Source organism: Cuculus canorus, chromosome 24, assembly GCF_017976375.1.
Source record: "Cuculus canorus isolate bCucCan1 chromosome 24, bCucCan1.pri, whole genome shotgun sequence".
Lineage (NCBI taxonomy): Eukaryota > Metazoa > Chordata > Aves > Cuculiformes > Cuculidae > Cuculus > Cuculus canorus.
Genome location: NC_071424.1, coordinates 4,642,005 through 4,660,853, shown reverse-complemented (window position 1 = coordinate 4,660,853; position 18,849 = coordinate 4,642,005). Strand labels below are relative to the sequence as shown.

General features: G+C 48.3%; 1 protein-coding gene across 10 annotated transcripts in view; it reads right to left on the bottom strand.

The window, feature by feature from the left end:
• The window catches only part of ANKS1A (ankyrin repeat and sterile alpha motif domain containing 1A), a 137,174-nt gene that overhangs the window by 89,180 nt on the left and 29,145 nt on the right, over positions 1-18,849 (bottom strand). For 6 of the 10 annotated variants that reach the window (XR_008453471.1, XM_054087498.1, XM_054087499.1 and 3 more), the window contains exons 2-10: positions 16,822-16,902; positions 15,913-16,069; positions 13,983-14,045; positions 8,284-8,580; positions 7,556-7,631; positions 7,150-7,251; positions 5,485-5,580; positions 5,179-5,375; positions 2,960-3,052 (exon numbers count right to left, since the gene is read on the bottom strand). Coding sequence is in view for 9 of the 10 variants with exons in the window: in XM_054087498.1 (XP_053943473.1) it covers positions 2,960-3,052; positions 5,179-5,375; positions 5,485-5,580; positions 7,150-7,251; positions 7,556-7,631; positions 8,284-8,580; positions 13,983-14,045; positions 15,913-16,069; positions 16,822-16,902 (1,162 nt within the window). In the remaining variant the exon portion in view is untranslated. Of the gene's footprint in view, positions 1-2,959; positions 3,053-5,178; positions 5,376-5,484; positions 5,581-7,149; positions 7,252-7,555; positions 7,632-8,283; positions 8,581-13,692; positions 13,925-13,982; positions 14,046-15,912; positions 16,070-16,821; positions 16,903-18,849 lie in introns of those variants that run through there. The other 4 variants (XM_054087501.1, XM_054087508.1, XM_054087505.1 and 1 more) reach the window with 2 other exon arrangements.

Here is an 18,849-nt window from a genome sequence, read left to right as displayed (position 1 = left end):
GAGGATCCCAGCCATTCCTCTCACCCCAACCCCAGCCAGACAGTGACACAGACCTCTCTCCTTCTCCAGCGCCACACGCGCCGCTGCAGCACCCAGGAGAGGCGGCTTTTGCCCATCGGCAGCTCCCCCAGACCAGCGCAGGCCCTGGAGCCATGGCCGCAGAGGCAGCTGAGCGCTGTACCATCTGCCTGGACACCTGCGAGGCCGTTGCCTATGCAATGCCGTGCCTCCACAACTTCTGCTACGCCTGCATCCTGCACTGGCTCCGCAACAATCCCCAGTGCCCCCTCTGCAGAAGGACAGTGCTCTCCCTCCTGCACTCCGTCCAGGCCGATGACAGATATGAAGAACACGTCATCCAACTGCCTGACACACCAGCTGCTCTGGTCCACCCGACAGGGGGAGCACAGGGAGACACTGCCGCCCCCATTCGCCACCTCCAAGCAGCACCCCAGCCGTCACCTCGTGCCCTTCAGGTGCCCAGACGTCCTCGGCGCAGCACCAATATTCACGTCTGGGCCTACGTCTTCCGGGCAAACCCAGCTCTTCTCCGGCCCCTCTCGCCGTGGATCCAACAGGAGCTGAGACCACTCCTCCAGGGACGCCACAGCGACGCAACGCTAGTCCAAGGACTCATCTTCTCCAGCGTGCGCCGCTTTGGCCTCGACAGGGACGTCCTCACGCAGGTGCTGCACGACACTCTGCGCCACCACACCAGCAGCTTCGTCAATCGACTTATTGAAACCACCAGGGCTCGCATCTGCAGGCGGACCCAGCACCACACGCGCAGAGGAGCTGCCCGTCCTGCCCCAGCACGGCTCGACAGACCCGCATCTGCCCCCCCCGTCATTAACACCCGATGGCCTTCTCCTGCCCCGGCTCCAGCTGCCTCCACCAGCCCCAACACCTCTGGCGCAGGACAGCACCCCAGCTCCCCATCGCCCGCCCGGCCAGGGGCTTCCGACACCTCTGCCCCAACTCCTCACAACGCGCAACAACAGGAGCTGCCCCAGCAACCAGACGAGCCTGTGGCAGGGCCCTCCTCCGCCAGCACGGGCACACCACGCTCCCCCGCGCAGCCCCGACGAGCCCACAAGAGGAGAGCCAGCAGCGCTGACGCCACCGCACCGCCCAACAAGAGGCCACGACAACAGGACCAGTAGGACGCTGGACCACCAGCTGCACAAGCCGGGCCTCAACCAGCACCTGCAGCACCTGCTGCTCTCCACAGCACCGACAGGACTCCATTTCACCTCCCCTCAACTTGGAATGGACCTGAAGCAACATCACACTGCGGCAATCTCTGCTTCTGGGTCCCTGCACAGCCTATGCTGCTTACAGCCAACCTTCGGCCGGCTCCTCCAATCACACCTCTGCTCACGCGGACAACGCCTGCAACCTTTGAGGGGCATCTTAAGAGTATTGGGGAGATAGAGTAAGAGTACTGGGGCGATAAAGCAAGAGTGTTAGAGGTTTAGGGGGTCGTAGAGGAGGGAATGTTAAGTTTTATGCATACTGTTTCATGTTGTTGCAATACAATCATTAAACCAAAGTTCCACTAAGAGGTGTCCAAGCAGCATTCTCTGAAGCGTTTCTCAAACAATTTCTTTCCAAGCCTAAGCTCTCCCAAAGTCATCACAGATCCCCCTGCCCCTCTCATACCTACAACCAGCTTCCTTCCTGCTATAGCCCACCATACCCAACCTAAACCTCTCCTGGCACAACCTGAGGCCACATCCTCTTATCTTCTCACTTCACATGGAAGAAGATCCCAGTACCTGCCGGGCTCCAATCTCCTTCCCAGGAGCTGCAGAGAGTGATGAGGTCTCCCCTCAGCCTCTTCTTCTCCAGGAGAAACAGCCTCAGGTCCCTCAGCTGCTCCCAGAACCCCTGTGCTGCAGACCCTTCCCCAATTCCACACCCCTCCTCCTGACACACTCTAGCCTCTCAATGTCCTCTTGGAGTGAGGGGCCTAAAATTGAACCCAGGATTCGAGATGCGGCCTCAGCCGCACCGAGTCCACGGTGTGATTCCTTCCCTGCTCCTTTTGGCCACTCTATGGCTGATCCAAGCCAGGATGGTTTTGGCCCTCTTGGCCACCTGGGGCATTGCTGGCTTGCGTTCAGCTACTGTTGATCAAGATCCTTGGGTCCTATTCCCCTGGGCAGCTCTCCAGTTGCTCTTGCCTAAGCCTGGAGCATTGCATGGGGTTGAACATCCACAGATTTTACACAAAACCTACTGCATTTGGAAAACCAGGGAACTCCACAAGATTTGGTTTCGCTTTGGAATTTTCCTGGGTGTCAGCAGAACTTGCCAAGACTCATTTGTGGTTTCACACCCCCCCATAAATGCGTCGCCAGGAGAGCCCTCCCACCTGAGCTTCACAGACAGGTGAGTAAAAACGAGTCCAGGAGCAACAACGCAGAAGAGGAGACCTTTAGCTTCATCAAAAAGCAGCTCACATACACTGACCTCTGCAGAAGACAGCTTGAACATATGCTGGGCCAGATTCTCAGCTGAATTCAAGCCCCTGATCCCTGTTCACGTCAGTGGGATCCAGAAGCCCACGCAGCTCCTCCACAGCTGTAAGCTTAGAGGAAGCAGGAAGCGCCGGCCCTCTGGGTTTCAGTCTCCAGTGAAGATGCATTTGGTGGAATCATTACCAGTGGGCAACAGTCCACAGCACAGTGTGATGCGGAAAAAAACCCTTCCTAAGGGAATTCCGAGCCAAGAATAAGACAGTAAGGCTGAAGGTCAACACAGAGGTGCCCTGGAAGAACCACACAAAGGATGTTCCCATGGCAAGTGAGTTCAGCAATGCTGGAGTGAAACAAAACTTCGCAGTCACAACCTGACTTGCAAGGGAGGGAATATCACAGTTGGCTGCTCCCAAATTATTAAAACTGTTCTTTAAACCGCATTCATACAAAACATCCCAGTCCAAGCCCCCACGAACCTCAGAAGCAGCACCATGGCTGATCTTCTTCTCCGTATGCTGATCCTCCTCTTCATCAGGTGGAGGCTTGGCAGGCGGCGGTGGACGTTCCCTCTGCAGTTTAGAAGAACAATGTCAACCGCATTGTGTGAAAGCACGTCCCTTCCTGCTCCCACCAACACTACGCCCATGGTAACAACCTCCTAAAATTAATCTGTGTGAAATAGAAGTTCAATCCTAACAGCACAGAGCCTGGCAGTGGTTGCTGCTTTCCTCCTCCTCTTCTTCCTATTCAGGCAGAGCATCCTTTCTGCAGATTCACTGTACCGCAGCCCTGGGGATGGGCTGCTGTTGATAACACAACACGGGAGCACTAGCTCTGTCCTCAAGGAGACTAACTGCTCACTGGAAGGTGCTGTTTGCACAGGTTTATTGCTTCATTACTTAAGCCGGTTTGTCGACCCAGACTGGAAATCTCGACGGCAGCATGTTGCACAGGGAAGGTCAGTAATGCACTCGTGCAAAGGGTAGAAAGGGAAGACTCCTCGCTTGTGTCTTAGTCAAACTGAAATAAGTGATGCCACTTATAGTGGAAGTGATTTCCACTTTTGATAGTGGAAAACCCTACAGATGGAGAGAGAGAGCTGCACCACATTCCACACCTCCCTGTCTGTGGGCAGTCAGAGCAGCACTGCGTGCATGCAGAGCTCAATGCAGCTCTAGGTCACCTCCTGCCCTGCAACAGCTCCATCTAACGACACCGGGAAAGACAGCAGAGGAGAACCGCTGCCAACAAAACACTCCAGCCAGTATTGGGAGGAACTCCAGCAAGCTCCTGGAGTATACCCCTCTTTCTTCTCCCTTTTCACTGCTGTTCAGTCTTTCACCTTTGCTTATGTGTGACAGAGCTGAGCTTATTTCACATCAGACACCATTAACACAGGACAGTACAGAGATGCACCAAGATTTAGTCAACAACAGGACAGCACACCTTCTACTGCACACTCTAGAGAGATCTGATCTCGCTGTGCACCTTGTACTGCGTACTCTAGAGAGATCTGATCTCCTACAGCTTGTGCCTCATTTCTGTGATATTTGCTACTCATAGGGGAAAAAGGATGCACCTCTTTGCAGAGGGACAGCAGGCACGGCTACAGCACCACCAGCAGTTTAATTGTTCATTGCTGCTCTGCCTTTTGTCCAGAAATACATTCATGGAATAGGCTTTGTAAAAACAACCAGAAAACAAGCCCCGAAAGCTGACAAAGCACGCAGCAAGGCCAGCATCCCATCTGCCCCATTGCAGTGCTGCCTCCGATTGCTAAAGGGGAGGCAGATGCAGCTAACAGAAGGTGAGGAAGGCATCTTTGGAGACAGTTCCAGCAGCTCTGCATTGCCTCGGAAAGCTGAGTACCCTCTACAGTTCTCTGAAAGTAATACAGAAAAAAAATGCTTCCGCTGCTGACTAGTTTCCAACAGGACATTCTCAAAGATAATGTCTTCAGAGCCTTCTTCCAAGGAGACCTTACAGCAGCTTCCAGTACTGAAAGGTGCTCCAGGAAAGCTGGGGGGGAAAAGCTGAGTGAAAGGATGGGATGACGGGGAACAGATTTCAGCTGAAAGAGGGGAGACTGAGATGAGATCTTAGGAAGAAATGTTTTGCTGTGAGGGTGGGGAGGCCCTGGCCCAGATTGCCCAGAGCAGTGGTGGCTGCACCATCCCTGGAGGGGTTCAAGGCCAGGTTGGATGGGCCTTGGAGCCCCTGATCCAGTGGGAGGTGTCCCTGTCCATGGCAGGGGGTGGAACTGGATGGGCTTTGAGATCCCTTCCAATCCAAACCTTTCCATGGTTCTTCTGGACAAAGCAGGAAGCAAGCGAGATGAGAAAATTACTCTGCACAGAACCTTCCAAAGCTTTCTTCTAGACAAGAAGTTAGCCTTTCCGCTAAGTGCAATGCCCTCACAAACCAAAATTCACAGGCTCCAACATTCAGCTGCCACAAAACAGAGGATGTAACTCCAGGTGAAAATAAGGCACAAAGAAGTGTCTGCTTGTCGGCAATAGGAGAGTTTATATGAACAGGGCAGTGAAAAAGCAGAGGTACCTGCCTGCTCTAATCGATATAAGGATGAGTTTAAAGATTTCCTCAAGCTGGGGACTGACCTCCTGCTGCAAAACCATGGAGATAAGTTCCCTACCCTCCTAAAGGCAAGCGGAGATGAATACACATCGCTACATACAGGCCTGACTCCTGCTGCTTTGAGACCAGCCGATTCTGCTTCCTTATTCATAGACTCTCGATCCGAAGATCTCCCACTGGCAAGGCTGTCCAGGGAGTGGCAAGATGTTGCATTGTACAAAGCTTCATATGGGCTCTCCTCTTCTGGGTTCACATCAAAATCTATGAACAGTTCCGTCACTGCTTTCTCCACATCACCTGGGGAGGAAGAGAGAGACAAGTTCATCACTCCAGGTTTCTGCCCTCGGAAAGGCAGCACTTGCAGGAATGAGAGTGTCAATGCCTGCCGTGTCACGGGGAAACCTACCCTGAGATATCCGGCACACAGGATCAGTGGCTGGAAGGAGCGGCGCTTGAGCAGTCTTCTCTGCAGCTTTGGCACTTTTCTTCCCGATGGTGTAATCTGCAATAAGGTGGGGAGACAGGGTCAGTCGATATCAGTCTTTCCATCCACTTCCACACATGGTGCTTCCACCTTCGTGGATGGAAGGGTTACCATCAACTTGTTAACTCTCCAAAAAACAACCCAAGTGCGTTATTAAAACTTGCAGCTGAGATCCCAGAATAGAAGCAGGCGGCCTCTTTCATCACACCCACAAGGTTAAGGATGATTCTTTGAACTTTTACAACCTGCAAAGCTCCTTGTACAGACACAACATCATGGAGCAGATTACTTGATGTTGTAGACACACACTACCTTGCTGAACAGAGATGCAGCCTGGTCGTCTGGAGGCTTAGAGAAATCAATTCTTGCTGTTGTCCCAAACCACAGGCAAAACCAGAAATATTAAGCTCACATGAATATAGTCAGACAGCATACTCTCACACAGCCTGCTCACCTGCAGGAGCAAACTATTAATATTTATTATCGAATCATTAAGGTTGGAAAAGCCCACTAAGCTCATCCAGCCCAACCTTCAGCCCAACCCCACTGTGTCTGCTAAACCATGTCCCCAGGGGCCATGGCCGCACAGTTTTTGAACCCCTCCAGGGATGGAGACTCCCCCACTGCCCTGGGCAGCCTCTGCCAGGGCTTCACCACTCTTTCAGTGAAGAAACCTTTCCTAACATCCAATACAACCTTCCCTTAGCAAAACTTGCAGTTTCCTCTCATCCTATCACTTGTTACTTGGGAGAAGAGACCAGCACCCACCTGGCTCCAACCTCCTTTACCTGCAAGAACTTTTGTTTTAAAGTTCATCTTTGTTTTCGATTTCAGAACCAGGATAAAACCTTCCAGCCTCACAGGCAAAGCTTAATTAAAGTCTCTGCAAAGTGCTTTGAACCTGTAAAGCTCCCAAATGCTAAGCATGAGTAATGCACACCAGTTGCATACGCTTCTGATCTTCCCCCCACAGCTGAGAGGAAACTCAGACAGCATAATTACAAGGTACGAATTCAGCTAAGATGCCACATTTCATTCCCTAACTTGGGCAGACAATGGGCCAAACTCCTTTATAAACCACAAGTAATCAAGGCCTTTTCTGTAAATCTCATCTGCAAATCCATGCCCGAGCTTCACAATGAAGTGAGAAATAGGCTGTGAGATCCACAGACGACTACTTGTCTACACAGACACATAAAGCATAGTTAATCCAAACCCATTTTTCAAGCTATTACTTTGCATTCTGCAAGCAGAATTAGGCTATCCTTAATTTTAATTAACTTCCAAAGTGACTTAAACAAAGCTCAATTAAGCCCACTTAAACTGCAAAAGTCACGCCGCACTCCTTCAGCGAAGGAGCTAATCCCCCTAATTCCCCCCTGGAAGTCCCCCTGCTCTCGACACAGCTCACCCAAGCATCATTCCTTCCAACACCCGTGAGGTTCTCATCAAGGGACCTGGCCTGAAGCTGCTTTGCTTTCAGCACTTTCCAGGGTTAGAGAACAAATCCCATGCTTGCACTGGCACAATTATTCCCCCAAACCACAATTATTCCCCCCTGCCCACACACAGAGCTACACCTCTTACCTTCGATGAGAGCTGCGATGTGTTGGCTCTTCTGAGAAGGGAGCTCCCTCACGATATCCAGAGCTGTGAGACCTCTGTTATCCTTTATGTTCACATCAATACCTGTGGCAAGAGGCGCAGGGAAGGTAAAAGCAAGAATATTTTCTACCAGTGTGCAAATTCATGCTTTTAATCAAGTCAGATCTTACACTTGTGAGCGTCACTGGGTGGGGAAGGAGCTAAAAAAATGCTCTAGAGAGGCTAGAAAACCAAACACCGAGAGACAAACCTCTCCTCTAACTCTCTCCAAGAAAAAACACTTGGATAGCCAGCTGGAGGAACGTGCTGTCATTAGGAAGGGGTTTTCTCAAGTCCTGGGTGAAGGGATAACCATGTTATTGCTTCAAAAGGGGATCATTCTTCTCACCTGCAGCCAGCAATATTTGTACCACATCTGTCTTGCCAAACAAAGCAGCTTCGTGCAAAGCACTGCCTTTTTCAGTCTGCAAATTAAATGGAAAATCGCATGAAGCTGGACAGTGGGGAATGGTGATGGAGGCACGTTTTAGGAGGTTATAGAAGCAATAAATACACAGCATCATACAGAAAGTGTGGGTAACAATATCTACAACTGAGGACAAACTATCAATATTACTACAAAGCTGGAATTCGCAATGGAAAATGGGATGGGCTGTTCAGAAACACATGTGGGCTCAGGTTAGAGACCAAAAAAGGACTTTTTACAGCTCAGCAAGAGGTCATGTCCTGAGAAGGAAAGACAAGACCACCACATACAAGCTCCTGCTGTGAAAACAGCGTATTCAGCTTGATAGGAAGAGAAACATTTTGCCTCCATTGCTATCAAGAGCTGATAGATTTGCAGAGCAGAACAGCTTAGGCAAGAGGACTTTTTATCCCCTCCCTTTTATCCGTTGGGCTCTTGGCCCAACTCACAAGCAGGCGTGAAGCATGCACAGCACCAGAATCCCTCTGAGCAGCTTCTCAGAGCAACCAAGAGCTGAACAAGCAGCCCGGAGGAAAACAAAGCCATCGTTTATCTTCCATAAGCAATCCCTCTGGAGCAAGGGAAGGTGGAGCTCTCTGTATCACAGCTACAGGGGTTCTCCATCCTTCACACACAGACACACTCGGTACCTGATAGTTGCTATCCATGCCAGCATCCAGGAGGACATGGACTACAGTTTTGTGGCCGTTCCTAGCCGCCAAGTGCAGGGGAGTGTGTTTCTTAGTGTTGCAGCTTAAAAGATTGGGATGAGCGTTCAAGAGCATCTTCACAACTTCCAGCCTCCCGTAGAGTGCGGCCAGGTCCAGCGGAGTCTCAAACTTGTTATTGCGCATGGTGGGGTCGGTCAGCTCCTCCAGAAGGACCTTCACCACCTCCGTGTGGCCATACTGCGCAGCACAGTGCAGCGCCGTCTCATTGTCATTGTTCTAGGGGGGGATCACAAAGGCCAGAGGGTGAGAACTGGGGAGAATAGAGCTGCTACACGTCTCGCTCAAACCATTGAAGTTTAAATGCAAAAACAAGACAAAAAAAAAAAGCAGTTGGGAAGCAGAAAGCCTGGTTTGAAAAAGAGCCTGAAGCAATGTTTTCACCATCTCACAAGACATTTACCAGGCATAGGTATCCCCTCATGAACTCAGGAACTCAATAAAAGCATCAAAACCATCCAGAAGAATAAGCTTTACTCAGATCTGGGAAAGCTGCTCTATGGGAAATAGGTGCTATACATGGAATAGCCTGCTTCCAAAGCACTGAGGTCAAAATCAAAGGACCATGCTAATGTTTAAGGGATCGTCGAGCTGTACCTGGATTCCCATTCATCCTGCTAGGGAAGGCAGTCTGTTATTTTTTGGCAGCATCCCGCACTTTGAGGCTCCACAAAAACAAAAAAGCTTCGATATACGATAGGCAAACTGCAGCGTGAATTCTATCTGCTGTAGCCTCATAGTCATCATTTTAGATTTAAACTTCAATTGTTTCAAATCCTACTTATCCTGATTATAACAGTCATTCCACCTTGGCAATTCTCAAGCTGGCTGGGTTAGAAACAGGGTGCATTAAGTCACGTGCAGAGCATGAACTTGAAAGCAGTGCAATTAGATCACTCCACTAACAAGCCCTTGTAGTAAGGTCTCGGGTCAACTGAGGGAAGAGATGTCCAAGCAACAACAGAACACCTCGACGGTGAAAGCCAGATCCAATTAATGCATGCACCGTCTGCCAGGTTAGAAATCAGCAATGCAAAACACAGACAAGCAGCCTAACACATCTAACTCGCAGGTGCAAAATAGGCCTTGCCAGGCTTAAAAGAGCCTTTTCTTAAATTAAATTCAACTCAAGTTTCTAGTTTTACTACTCTGTTATATACAGAGAAATTTCTGTTAAAGGACTCTAGAGACAAATACTTATAGAATCATAGAATGGTTTGGGTTGGAAGGGACCTTAAAGCCCATCCAGTTCCACCCCCTGCCATGGGCAGGGACACCTCCCACTGGATCAGGGGCTCCAAGCCCCATCCAACCTGGCCTTGAACCCCTCCAGGGATGGGGCAGCCACCACTGCTCTGGGCAACCTGGGCCAGTGCCATTTGACCCAAAAAGCTTCAGTACAAACTGTCAGAGGCTTCAACTTTAGCTGAAAGAATCATGGTTGAATTTCTCACATTAAGAACAGTTCCCATTAAAAAAAAAAAAGAAAAAAAAGAGAACGTACTTGTCTTGATGAATGACAAACTAAGAGAGGTGGAGGTGTTCAGCCTGGAAGGCTGTAGGGAGACCTTAGAGCAGCTTCCGGTGCTGAAAGGGCTCCAGGAAAGCTGCGGAGGGGATCTTAGAGAACGCAGGGCTAGGATGAGGGGGAACAGTTTTCAGCTGAAAGAGGGGAGATTGAGATGAGATCTTAAGTGAGATTAAATGTTTTGCTGTGAGGGTGGTGAGGCCCTGGCCCAGGTTGCCCAGAGCAGTGGTGGCTGCCCCATCCCTGGAGGTGTTCAAGGCCAGGTTGGATGGGGCTTGGAGCCCCTGATCCAGTGGGAGGTGTCCCTGCCCATGGCAGGGGGTGGAACTGGATGGGCTTTAGGGTCCCTTCCAAGTCAAACCATTCCATGATTCTATGAGTCAGAAGTACTACTTTAGAAACCAAATGTGATCAAAATACCTTCCTTTTTGCTGCTTTTTGGGATTCCAGCTTCTAGGAGCAGTCAATATTTTGCACCATTTCACAGCCACACTGCAGAACTTGCTCTGTTGTACACGTACTTTAATCCTATTAACATGTTCAGTCACTCTAGGGCTTACAAGAGTCATGCATGCAAGCTCCTATTTGTTTTCATCTGGCATTTGCATCGTTTTTCAGCCACGTGAAAAGCACAAGGGAAGCGAGGAGCTCTGGAGGAGCTCTCTGCAGCTGCGACTGGTATAAAAGCAATGGCTGAGGAGAAAGGAAGCGACAGCCTCATGCAGAAAGGAGGTGTTTAGGAAGACAAGGAAAGCACAGCATCACTGTTAGCACAAAAGTCAAACGACAGGCTGGATACGTGGAGCGGCAGGGGCAGCCACAGTGAAGGAAGGCACAAACAAGTGGACAAAGTTACTGTGGAATAAAGAAATCTGCACATAAAATACACATATGGAGTAAGAAGGGCAGTCAACAGAACCACAGAGATTACACCTATCGATCGACTTAAGCTACTGGTCCTGAAGCATTTAAAAGGTTGGCAAATCGCATTATTCCCCTTTGAGAGGGAAGGGAGCCTGGGTATCAGTGAGCCCAGATGTGCTCACCTGCCCAGCAGCACCGAGAGGCTCACAGGCAGTGTCTGCAGAAAGACTAGATAACTCTAGCCCTGCTGGAGCTGCGGCTGTCTGCCAGAGAGCCACGGGGGCACACACTGCTCGTGCCACGCTAGCCCTGCCTACTAGCCATTTCCACTGCTAGGACTGTCTCCTCTCACCCCTCCCTGCCACAGAGACCTCACAGGTGTTTTAATGCATGCAACAATTCCAAACACCTGCCTGACGGCTCAGAAATGGGAACATAACATCCTTTAATAACATAATTGTCAGAGACTTCCCCTACCTCCACGGCAATTTAGTCTAATTTTCTTTAAGCAGGTCTGGGCTCTGATGCTCAAGGTGAAATCCCCAGACTTTCCTCCTCCAATAGAGATGACCAGGTGGAAAACTCCCTTGGATCATTACAGTAAGTCTTTCTCCATCACAGACTACGTACTGGAAACTCCCTCTATTGCCTAAGCCTTTATTGTCTCCAATTTCAGGAGACTTTTGAGCAGCCAAAAATCACAGAGCCATTCCAGGCAAGGGAGTTCGCCTCTCTTCCCCACATCGTCTCTCTCAGCACAGACCAGAATGGAGCCTGAACACTGAGCATGAGTGTTCTATCCATGTCTATCCAAAATGGAAAAAGAAAATTTCTTTCCAGCAGCTAGAAAGCCCACAGGTTCAAATTTCAAAACGTCTTAGAAAAACAGAGTGCTCAATAGGGCCTAGGGGCTGCATTCCTGCAGGAATCCTAGCATCCCCTCTAAATCCAGAGCTGGGAGGGAGAAGCTGGGCTCATATGATGCCTGCCTACAAACCACAAAATGGAAACACAAGCAGAAATGCCTCTGCTTTCACATGGGCTCCATCAGGCTTCTCAAGCGCTGGTAACCAGATACCACAAACTATAGTCCTTGTGCTCCTCACCAGACACTTAGGTAGAGAATTCACAGCCACTTCATAGAATCACAGAACCATGGAAAGGTTTGGGTTGGAAAGGACCTCAAAGTCCATCCAGTTCCAACCCCTGCCATGGGCAGGGACACCTCCCACTGGATCAGGGGCTCCGAGCCTCATCCAACCTGGCCTTGAACCCCTCCACCACTGCTCTGGGCAATCTGGGCCAGGGCCTCCCAGCCCTCACAGGAAAACATTTCTTCCTAAAATCTCATCTCAATCTCTTCTCTTTCAGCTGAAAACCATTCCCCCTCATCCTATCCCTGCATACCTTGTTGAAAAAAAAAGAAGCTAACTACTTCTCTATCTTTCAGGAGAGGAAGAAACTTCTGGCTTTCTCATCTCTTCCTCAACAGGATATTAAATGGTCCAGCCATACATGAACACCTTTCCCCCGCTTCTAAACATCCCAAAATGTTTGGAAAGATTAATATCTCACTTTAATCATGTCTGTATAAGATCCCATCCTGTATGGAAGCAGAGAGGCTGGAAGCACCAACCGAAAAAGGACTCCTATGCTCTGCACCTGGACTTTGGTTCTCTCACCTGCAGCCAAGCTACTGAGAAAACAAGTTTTGCATCACAGGTATATGGTTCCATGTGCAAATCTGGTCAGATACCAAAGCGAAGCTGATTAGAACTTGTGCTGAACCTCACAGTTTGTGTACAAATCACATCCCTCCTCTTGAAACTAAAGCAAAGATTTCCAAAACGCTTTGTTCCCAAGAGCACTACAGTCACCCCGAAATTGCACTGAGGGTTTAAAATAACCCCAGAATCACGCACTTGTCAAAAATATAAAATCCAAAATAGAATACTTAAAACAAAAATCCACAAGTTTCATCTTTATATTCCTTCTTCATTCAACACCTGAATACTGGAGTGAAGATTGGATTCTTATTGACAGTGTTTCAGAAAGCTCCTTCCAGGCAGTTGAACGGGATGTGTTTCCACCAAGACATTTGTTGCTGTAAAATTCCCACCTGGATTTTTGTAAAAATCACCGATATGGATGAGCTTCATGAAAATATATTTGTGCTTCAAGGTATGCGCTCGAGTATTTCCTGAAACAGGAGTCTGCAAAACCAAACCGAGCTCTGAGCGGTTAGCGAGCTCAGGAATTGTGAATGCGTGTTTTTAGCTGCAGATCAAGCAGAGGGCAAGTTTTAACAAAACTTTGAGAGACGGAAATCTGCCATGGATGGCTGGATCCGAAATAATCAGCTGGAAGCAACTGTGGTAAGGTGGCTTACGGCAGTATTGAGATAACTCGGTGGACTGGGATGCCACTGCTGGCCTGCAGCTCCTCTATCAATAACAAGGAACAACGGTGTCTGAGAAAACACCACCAGGAACTTCACCTGCTTCCTCAACTACTCAGCCTTGGTGTGTAGTGATATCACGCCTTTTGTAGCTAGAGAATAACTCAAAACAAGTGAGGAGTAAAACAGGCAAGAAAACAGGAACAGAGACCAGGGCTGAAGGGTCAGACGACACAACAGACTTCACATCGAAAAAGAGACTGACGCCATAAGCAGGACACGAAGGACTTGTGAAGGGAGGCACGGACACTACTGCCTTCCCTTCTCCCCACCACCATCACAAGAATTAACTGCCCCTTCAAACGACAAACACAGCAGTACGCGTTTCATAGGAGAAAAGGCATGGAAATTCACTCCAAACAGCCCACAGAGAGAATGCATCCATGTTTAAGCAGGAAAAGAAAATTCCTTGTCTTTGCATTTATCAGCAACGTTAGCACACGAAACAAAACCTAAAGCATTTTAATGGAAATAACATTACCTTTTGGAAGTCATCCAGCCAAACCAAGCAAACTGACCACCAGCGGGAGTCCTACAAGGCTAAGGAATGAAGGAGCCCCCAGGAAAGTAAGGAAAAGCTTCCCTTAAATTATGTTTCTAGAACTGCTTTGAAGAAAGAAACCCACAGTAAATAAACGGTCGCATTTTACTTCTCCCCAAGCAGCTGCGAACTGAACAGGTATTGCTGCAACTGGATGACATTGCACCTGGAAGCACGCGAGTGCAGCTTGGAGTGATGATGCAGTGGAATGCTGACAGCAAAGTACACACCTTGGCATTGATATATGGGTCAAAGGGGCCGTACTTTTTGAGTTCTTTGATCTCAAGAGCATTCTACAAAAAGGAAGAGGAAAAAGAAAACAAAAATGTGATAATGAAATGGGTGAGATATAGCAACAAAGCAACGGGTGACTCCCAAGGGGTGGGAATGACAGCACACAGCATCTTGTTCCAGTCAGAGCCATTAACAGCAGAAGCCATTCCAGCTGCGATTCCTGTAACTTGAACCACTGGGCATTTCATTTACCAGACTCCAAACAAGCAGTGCGGGCTATTCGCTGACTTTCCTCGTTTAAAAAGGCTCCCGCTAAGCAGACATTAATGAAACATTACCTGGAAGGATTACACTGAGCTTTTAATCTTTTGTAAAGGTTTCCCTTGGTTCTGTCCTACTCGGAGCAAAACAGTTTACACACAGGGCCCTCAGTCAGTTCTTATCAGATCGATTGTAAACAGCTAAAGACATTTCTTAAATCTATTTAAACAGACTGGGTGCCTGCAGCTGTGCCTGAAGACATTAACCACTGCCCCAAACTATCAAGGACATTAAAACACATGCTCTCAGTTCTTGCTGCTCCACTGAGGAGTGGCAGCGAATAACATTACCACCGTATTTTTTCACTTTTTGATGCTTTCGAAGTGCTCACTTAGTGCTGGTCCTGCCTGGTGCATCGTTAGGCACCGTGGTCCCACACAGTATAGCTGGCAGCAGGATTAGGACTCCTAAAACCCACTCTGAAGGGAGCTTGCTCCTCAGCTTCTGAAAAGTATCTTCTACAGATCAAAACTAAACAGCAGAAACTCACAGTTCCCACCTGCTCCTTTTGCTAAAGCGGAGCCATGAGTACCCGACCTCCTTGGGGATTAACTTCTGAATTAATAGACATTTTTAGTCTTCTGGTAACAAGGCAGACAAACTTATTTTTGTTCACTCATCTCCTCCTGGAGGAAAACCCGATTGGTTTAGGAGTTGATTCACAGGGACATTATTCCTGCAGGCATATTCCTGCCTCGGGGACAGGACAACCAAGGGCTACAGTAGCTTTAACGGTCTGTGTGGATCTGTTGCCGCATGTCCGCCCAAGCTTACTCAGCCATAAACAGCTCAGCAACACTGGCCTCACCCAGCAAACCAGTTCCCTTCTCCAAAACTCTTAAACAAAAGAAATCTTGGGGTTTTCCAGCAGCAACATGTCAGAAGTTCCCTGGAACTGTAAGATACCTGCTGACTTCCACCAGGAAATTACATGGGAGCCAGTCCTCCTACATGGCCACAGCAGCCGCTGTACGGAATAGCTGTATGGTACAAATCGATCCCTCGGCATCCTAGATTGAAAATTGTCAGCTTGACAAAGGGAAGAAATACGCTAGATGATTTTTCTCTTGCCTGATCGAGAAAATAATTCTTTGAGACCAAGCTAGGGCTTTATCTGGGGGCAAGCAGGGCTAAATTGTCTTACAGCTTACAAATTAGTTAACTGGAGCAAGTGGTAGAGACAAGCCAAGAGAGGAGCTAAGAGAGCATGGCCAAACAAAGACTAAACAAAGCTGCTTTGATTAGTTCCAAAGGAATGGAGCCAATGTATCCTCTGACAGAACTAGAAACCTTCTCAGCTGTCCAGCAACTGAAAGAAAACACCACAGGTTAGTTTTAGAAGCCCAGGACAAAAGCAGAAGACCACTTCCTAGGTGTTGAGTGGTTCGCATATTTATATATCTCTGTACAAACATATATAACTTACTCATTCAACCACTAATTCTGTACTAGCGGTGTTGCTTTAGGCAGTGCCCTTCTTATCCTATTAGCAAGTAGGACTTTATACCAATTGCTACAGGTCTGGGAAGGGTCAGGAGTCAGCTGAAGTAGTGTCTCTCCATCAGAGAAGTGATTCAATAATGCAATAGAGAAAAACAGGCAGACCTGCTCATTCACTTTAGTATGCGAAGGTCCCTGGTGGATGAGGAGCTTCACTATGTCTGCATCGCCTTTCCAAGCTGCCAGGTGAAGGGGGTAACAGCCTTTACAGTCCGCTACGTTGGTTAGCGCGTCATTCCTCAGCAGAACTTCCACAACATCCCTACAAGAGAAGGAAACGTGAGTCTGTGAGATATTCAGACCTTGTTTCACAGCGTACATTCTGCAGTGTCTGACAAAAAGTCAATCTGAACAGTAGAATTTCATAGATACTCTCAAAACGTGATTTTCAAGCTTTCCTATTAAATGCTGCCTGAGGGAATAAACAACTAGAGCCTGCCGAGATGAGCTCAGGAAGATCTGTTACCTTCATAGCAATGGAGCTCAATAGGGACTGAAGTTGCCCATGAGCCACTCTGGTGAAAAGTGAATTGCACCAGAATGACGACAATGAATAAGGATTTTAACTCCACTCAGTTTCTCGGTATCTTAAGTAGTAATGAGCAATACAAGATTTACCACACTGAAGACTGGAGTTACTTAAAAACATCATAATTCACAGAAGCAAATTTTAAGTGGTGCAGGCACAGCAACACATCGGACACCAGACAGACTGCAGAGGACTGTTACTGGAGGAGCCACCTTTGAGACGTCGTCAGATCTTATCCAAATTGCTTATAAGTAACAGGGTGGTTGAAAATCTCAGTGTTTTGCCTAGTTTTTAGAGGTGTCTGATCATACTGTGCAGCAGCCAGTGCTTCACTGCACTGATGTTCTTCTATTCTCATCCTGAAGATGGTGTAGTGCTGCACCATCACCACATCTTCAGTGGGAACAGCGTTAGACTACACAGAACCCCTGGCTTGTAAAGCACAAAGCATCCCCTGCGATCAAAGGCATGAGAAGGTGACTCACTTATGGCCATTCAAAGCAGCATGGTGCAGTGGAGTGTATCCAGTACTGTCCACGCAGTTCACATTTGGCCCTCTCCAGATGCTGCAAGACAGAAAACGGACAGGGAACACTTAGCATACACCAAACAGATGGACAGCTGGCAGGGACAAGTTTCAGCAGAGCTCTCACACCAAGCTGGTTATCTGGAAGCTGTGGTTAAGAGCAGTAATATAGAGAACAGACCACACAGCACTGCATTGAGCAGAAGGGTTAGTGTCACAATACACAGAGCCAGCACAGGGATTCACTACTCCACGCTTTATCAGACCATCCGAGCTTTAAATCAGAGCTCCCGTTACCAAACATCTTTCACCCACACATGCGCTTGTCAAAAAGCATCTTCAGCAGAATGCAGGTCGATTAAAGCTAACCACAAGAGACAGCAAACCATCAACCGCCGCTAATTCACAGGGTTAGAATGGGTCTGGGAAACCCTCTTTCCTCCAAGACAAAAGTCACTAGGGGAGTGAGTCAAAGGCTGTGGGATACAGACCCTGCTCCGCATCACCAGTGCAATTCCACTCTGACTTGTTACTGCCCAAAAATCATTTCCATCTGACAGCTTCTGGCAGTTCCTATGAACGAGTAGGTGGTCCCTGAGTACTTCTAAGAACAACTTCCCTCCCTTGTTCACAAGTTGAACACCAAGGATTTAAGGATTAACCCTGTAGAGGATTAATCTTCCCTCTAACCCTGCAAGGTGTCCTATTTAAACCAGTGGAGAAACGCATGTGTAAGGAGCTGGCACTGCTCTTGAACTGCTGTCAAAACAGTTTGGCTCCAGCAGTGCCACCTCCCTCTCCCAGAAAGAGCATGGGAACACAAACCAATATTGAAACCCTTCAGCTCTCCTGAAGGCAGCGCTCTCCATTGCAACCCATCATTCCTCGTTTGCTGGCCTGTTTTAAACTCAATGCTTTAAGAATTATACAGGATTTATGACAAGCCTGGACAATCACACGTTTGCTAATACAGTAACATTCTCATACATTGTTTTCTTTAAGCAGGGGTAGAACTTAACAGCACCCTCTAATTCCCAGTTTAACTGGTTTGGAATGAAGTCAGCTGTTGCTCTTTAGGAAGCAGACCTTTCCCAATCACTTCATTCCCTCCCCAGCATGTAATCGCTGCAACTCATTGTACAATAGAGACAGCTCAAGCAGTAACCAGGGTTTCTACAATAACAGCCATTCCTAGACGGCTGCTGGCCAGAAAAAACTCCATACCACAGTGTATAAAAGCAGCAGGAAATGCACCAGACCAACAAGAACCTCATGCAGCGGAAATTCAGAAGCAAACTAAGTAACATGCTTACTCTCAGGCACGTTCCAGGTGGGACTTGGGTACACGCTCTGAAATGGAAAGTCTGTCCCCTCAAGTGACTCTTGATCCAGGAGAGCATTACAAAAGGCTTTAAGTCCCAAGACAGACACAAGCTCCACCAGAGGAGAGGCAGCTAAGGGAAAACTTTATCCATGAGGACAGGGAAGTAAGCCACAAAATCCAATTTGCAAAGGATCAGACGACTTATCCAGAGGCATTCCCGTACACCACCACACCAACGGCAAACCAACTTATGCATGCAACACATTCCAAGTGCTTCTCATATCATTTGCAGGATGACTGCTTAAACGATCTCCAGAAGATGTAGGAGATCCCAAAAACCAATCGGATTGAGTCCAAGAGGCGTACTACCCCATCCAGTTGCAATAGACCTGAAGGAGGAAGGGGACCTGAGTAATTCTCAGGCTCTGATTTATTTTTGGCAGTGGGCTCACGCAATGTGGTTGCCCAAATAATTTATTGCTGGATTTAAAGCGGCAATTAATGGTTAAAACAAGTGCCAGGAAGACTTGCGTGTAGTCTGGAGTGGTTACAAACACCACGCCTGCGCATCCTCTGCTGCCCTCACTGAAGCCTGAGAGCTCCGTGGTTTTACACATTAAAGAGCGCTGGGTTTTGCTGCTGAGCTCAAAAATTCTTCAGGGT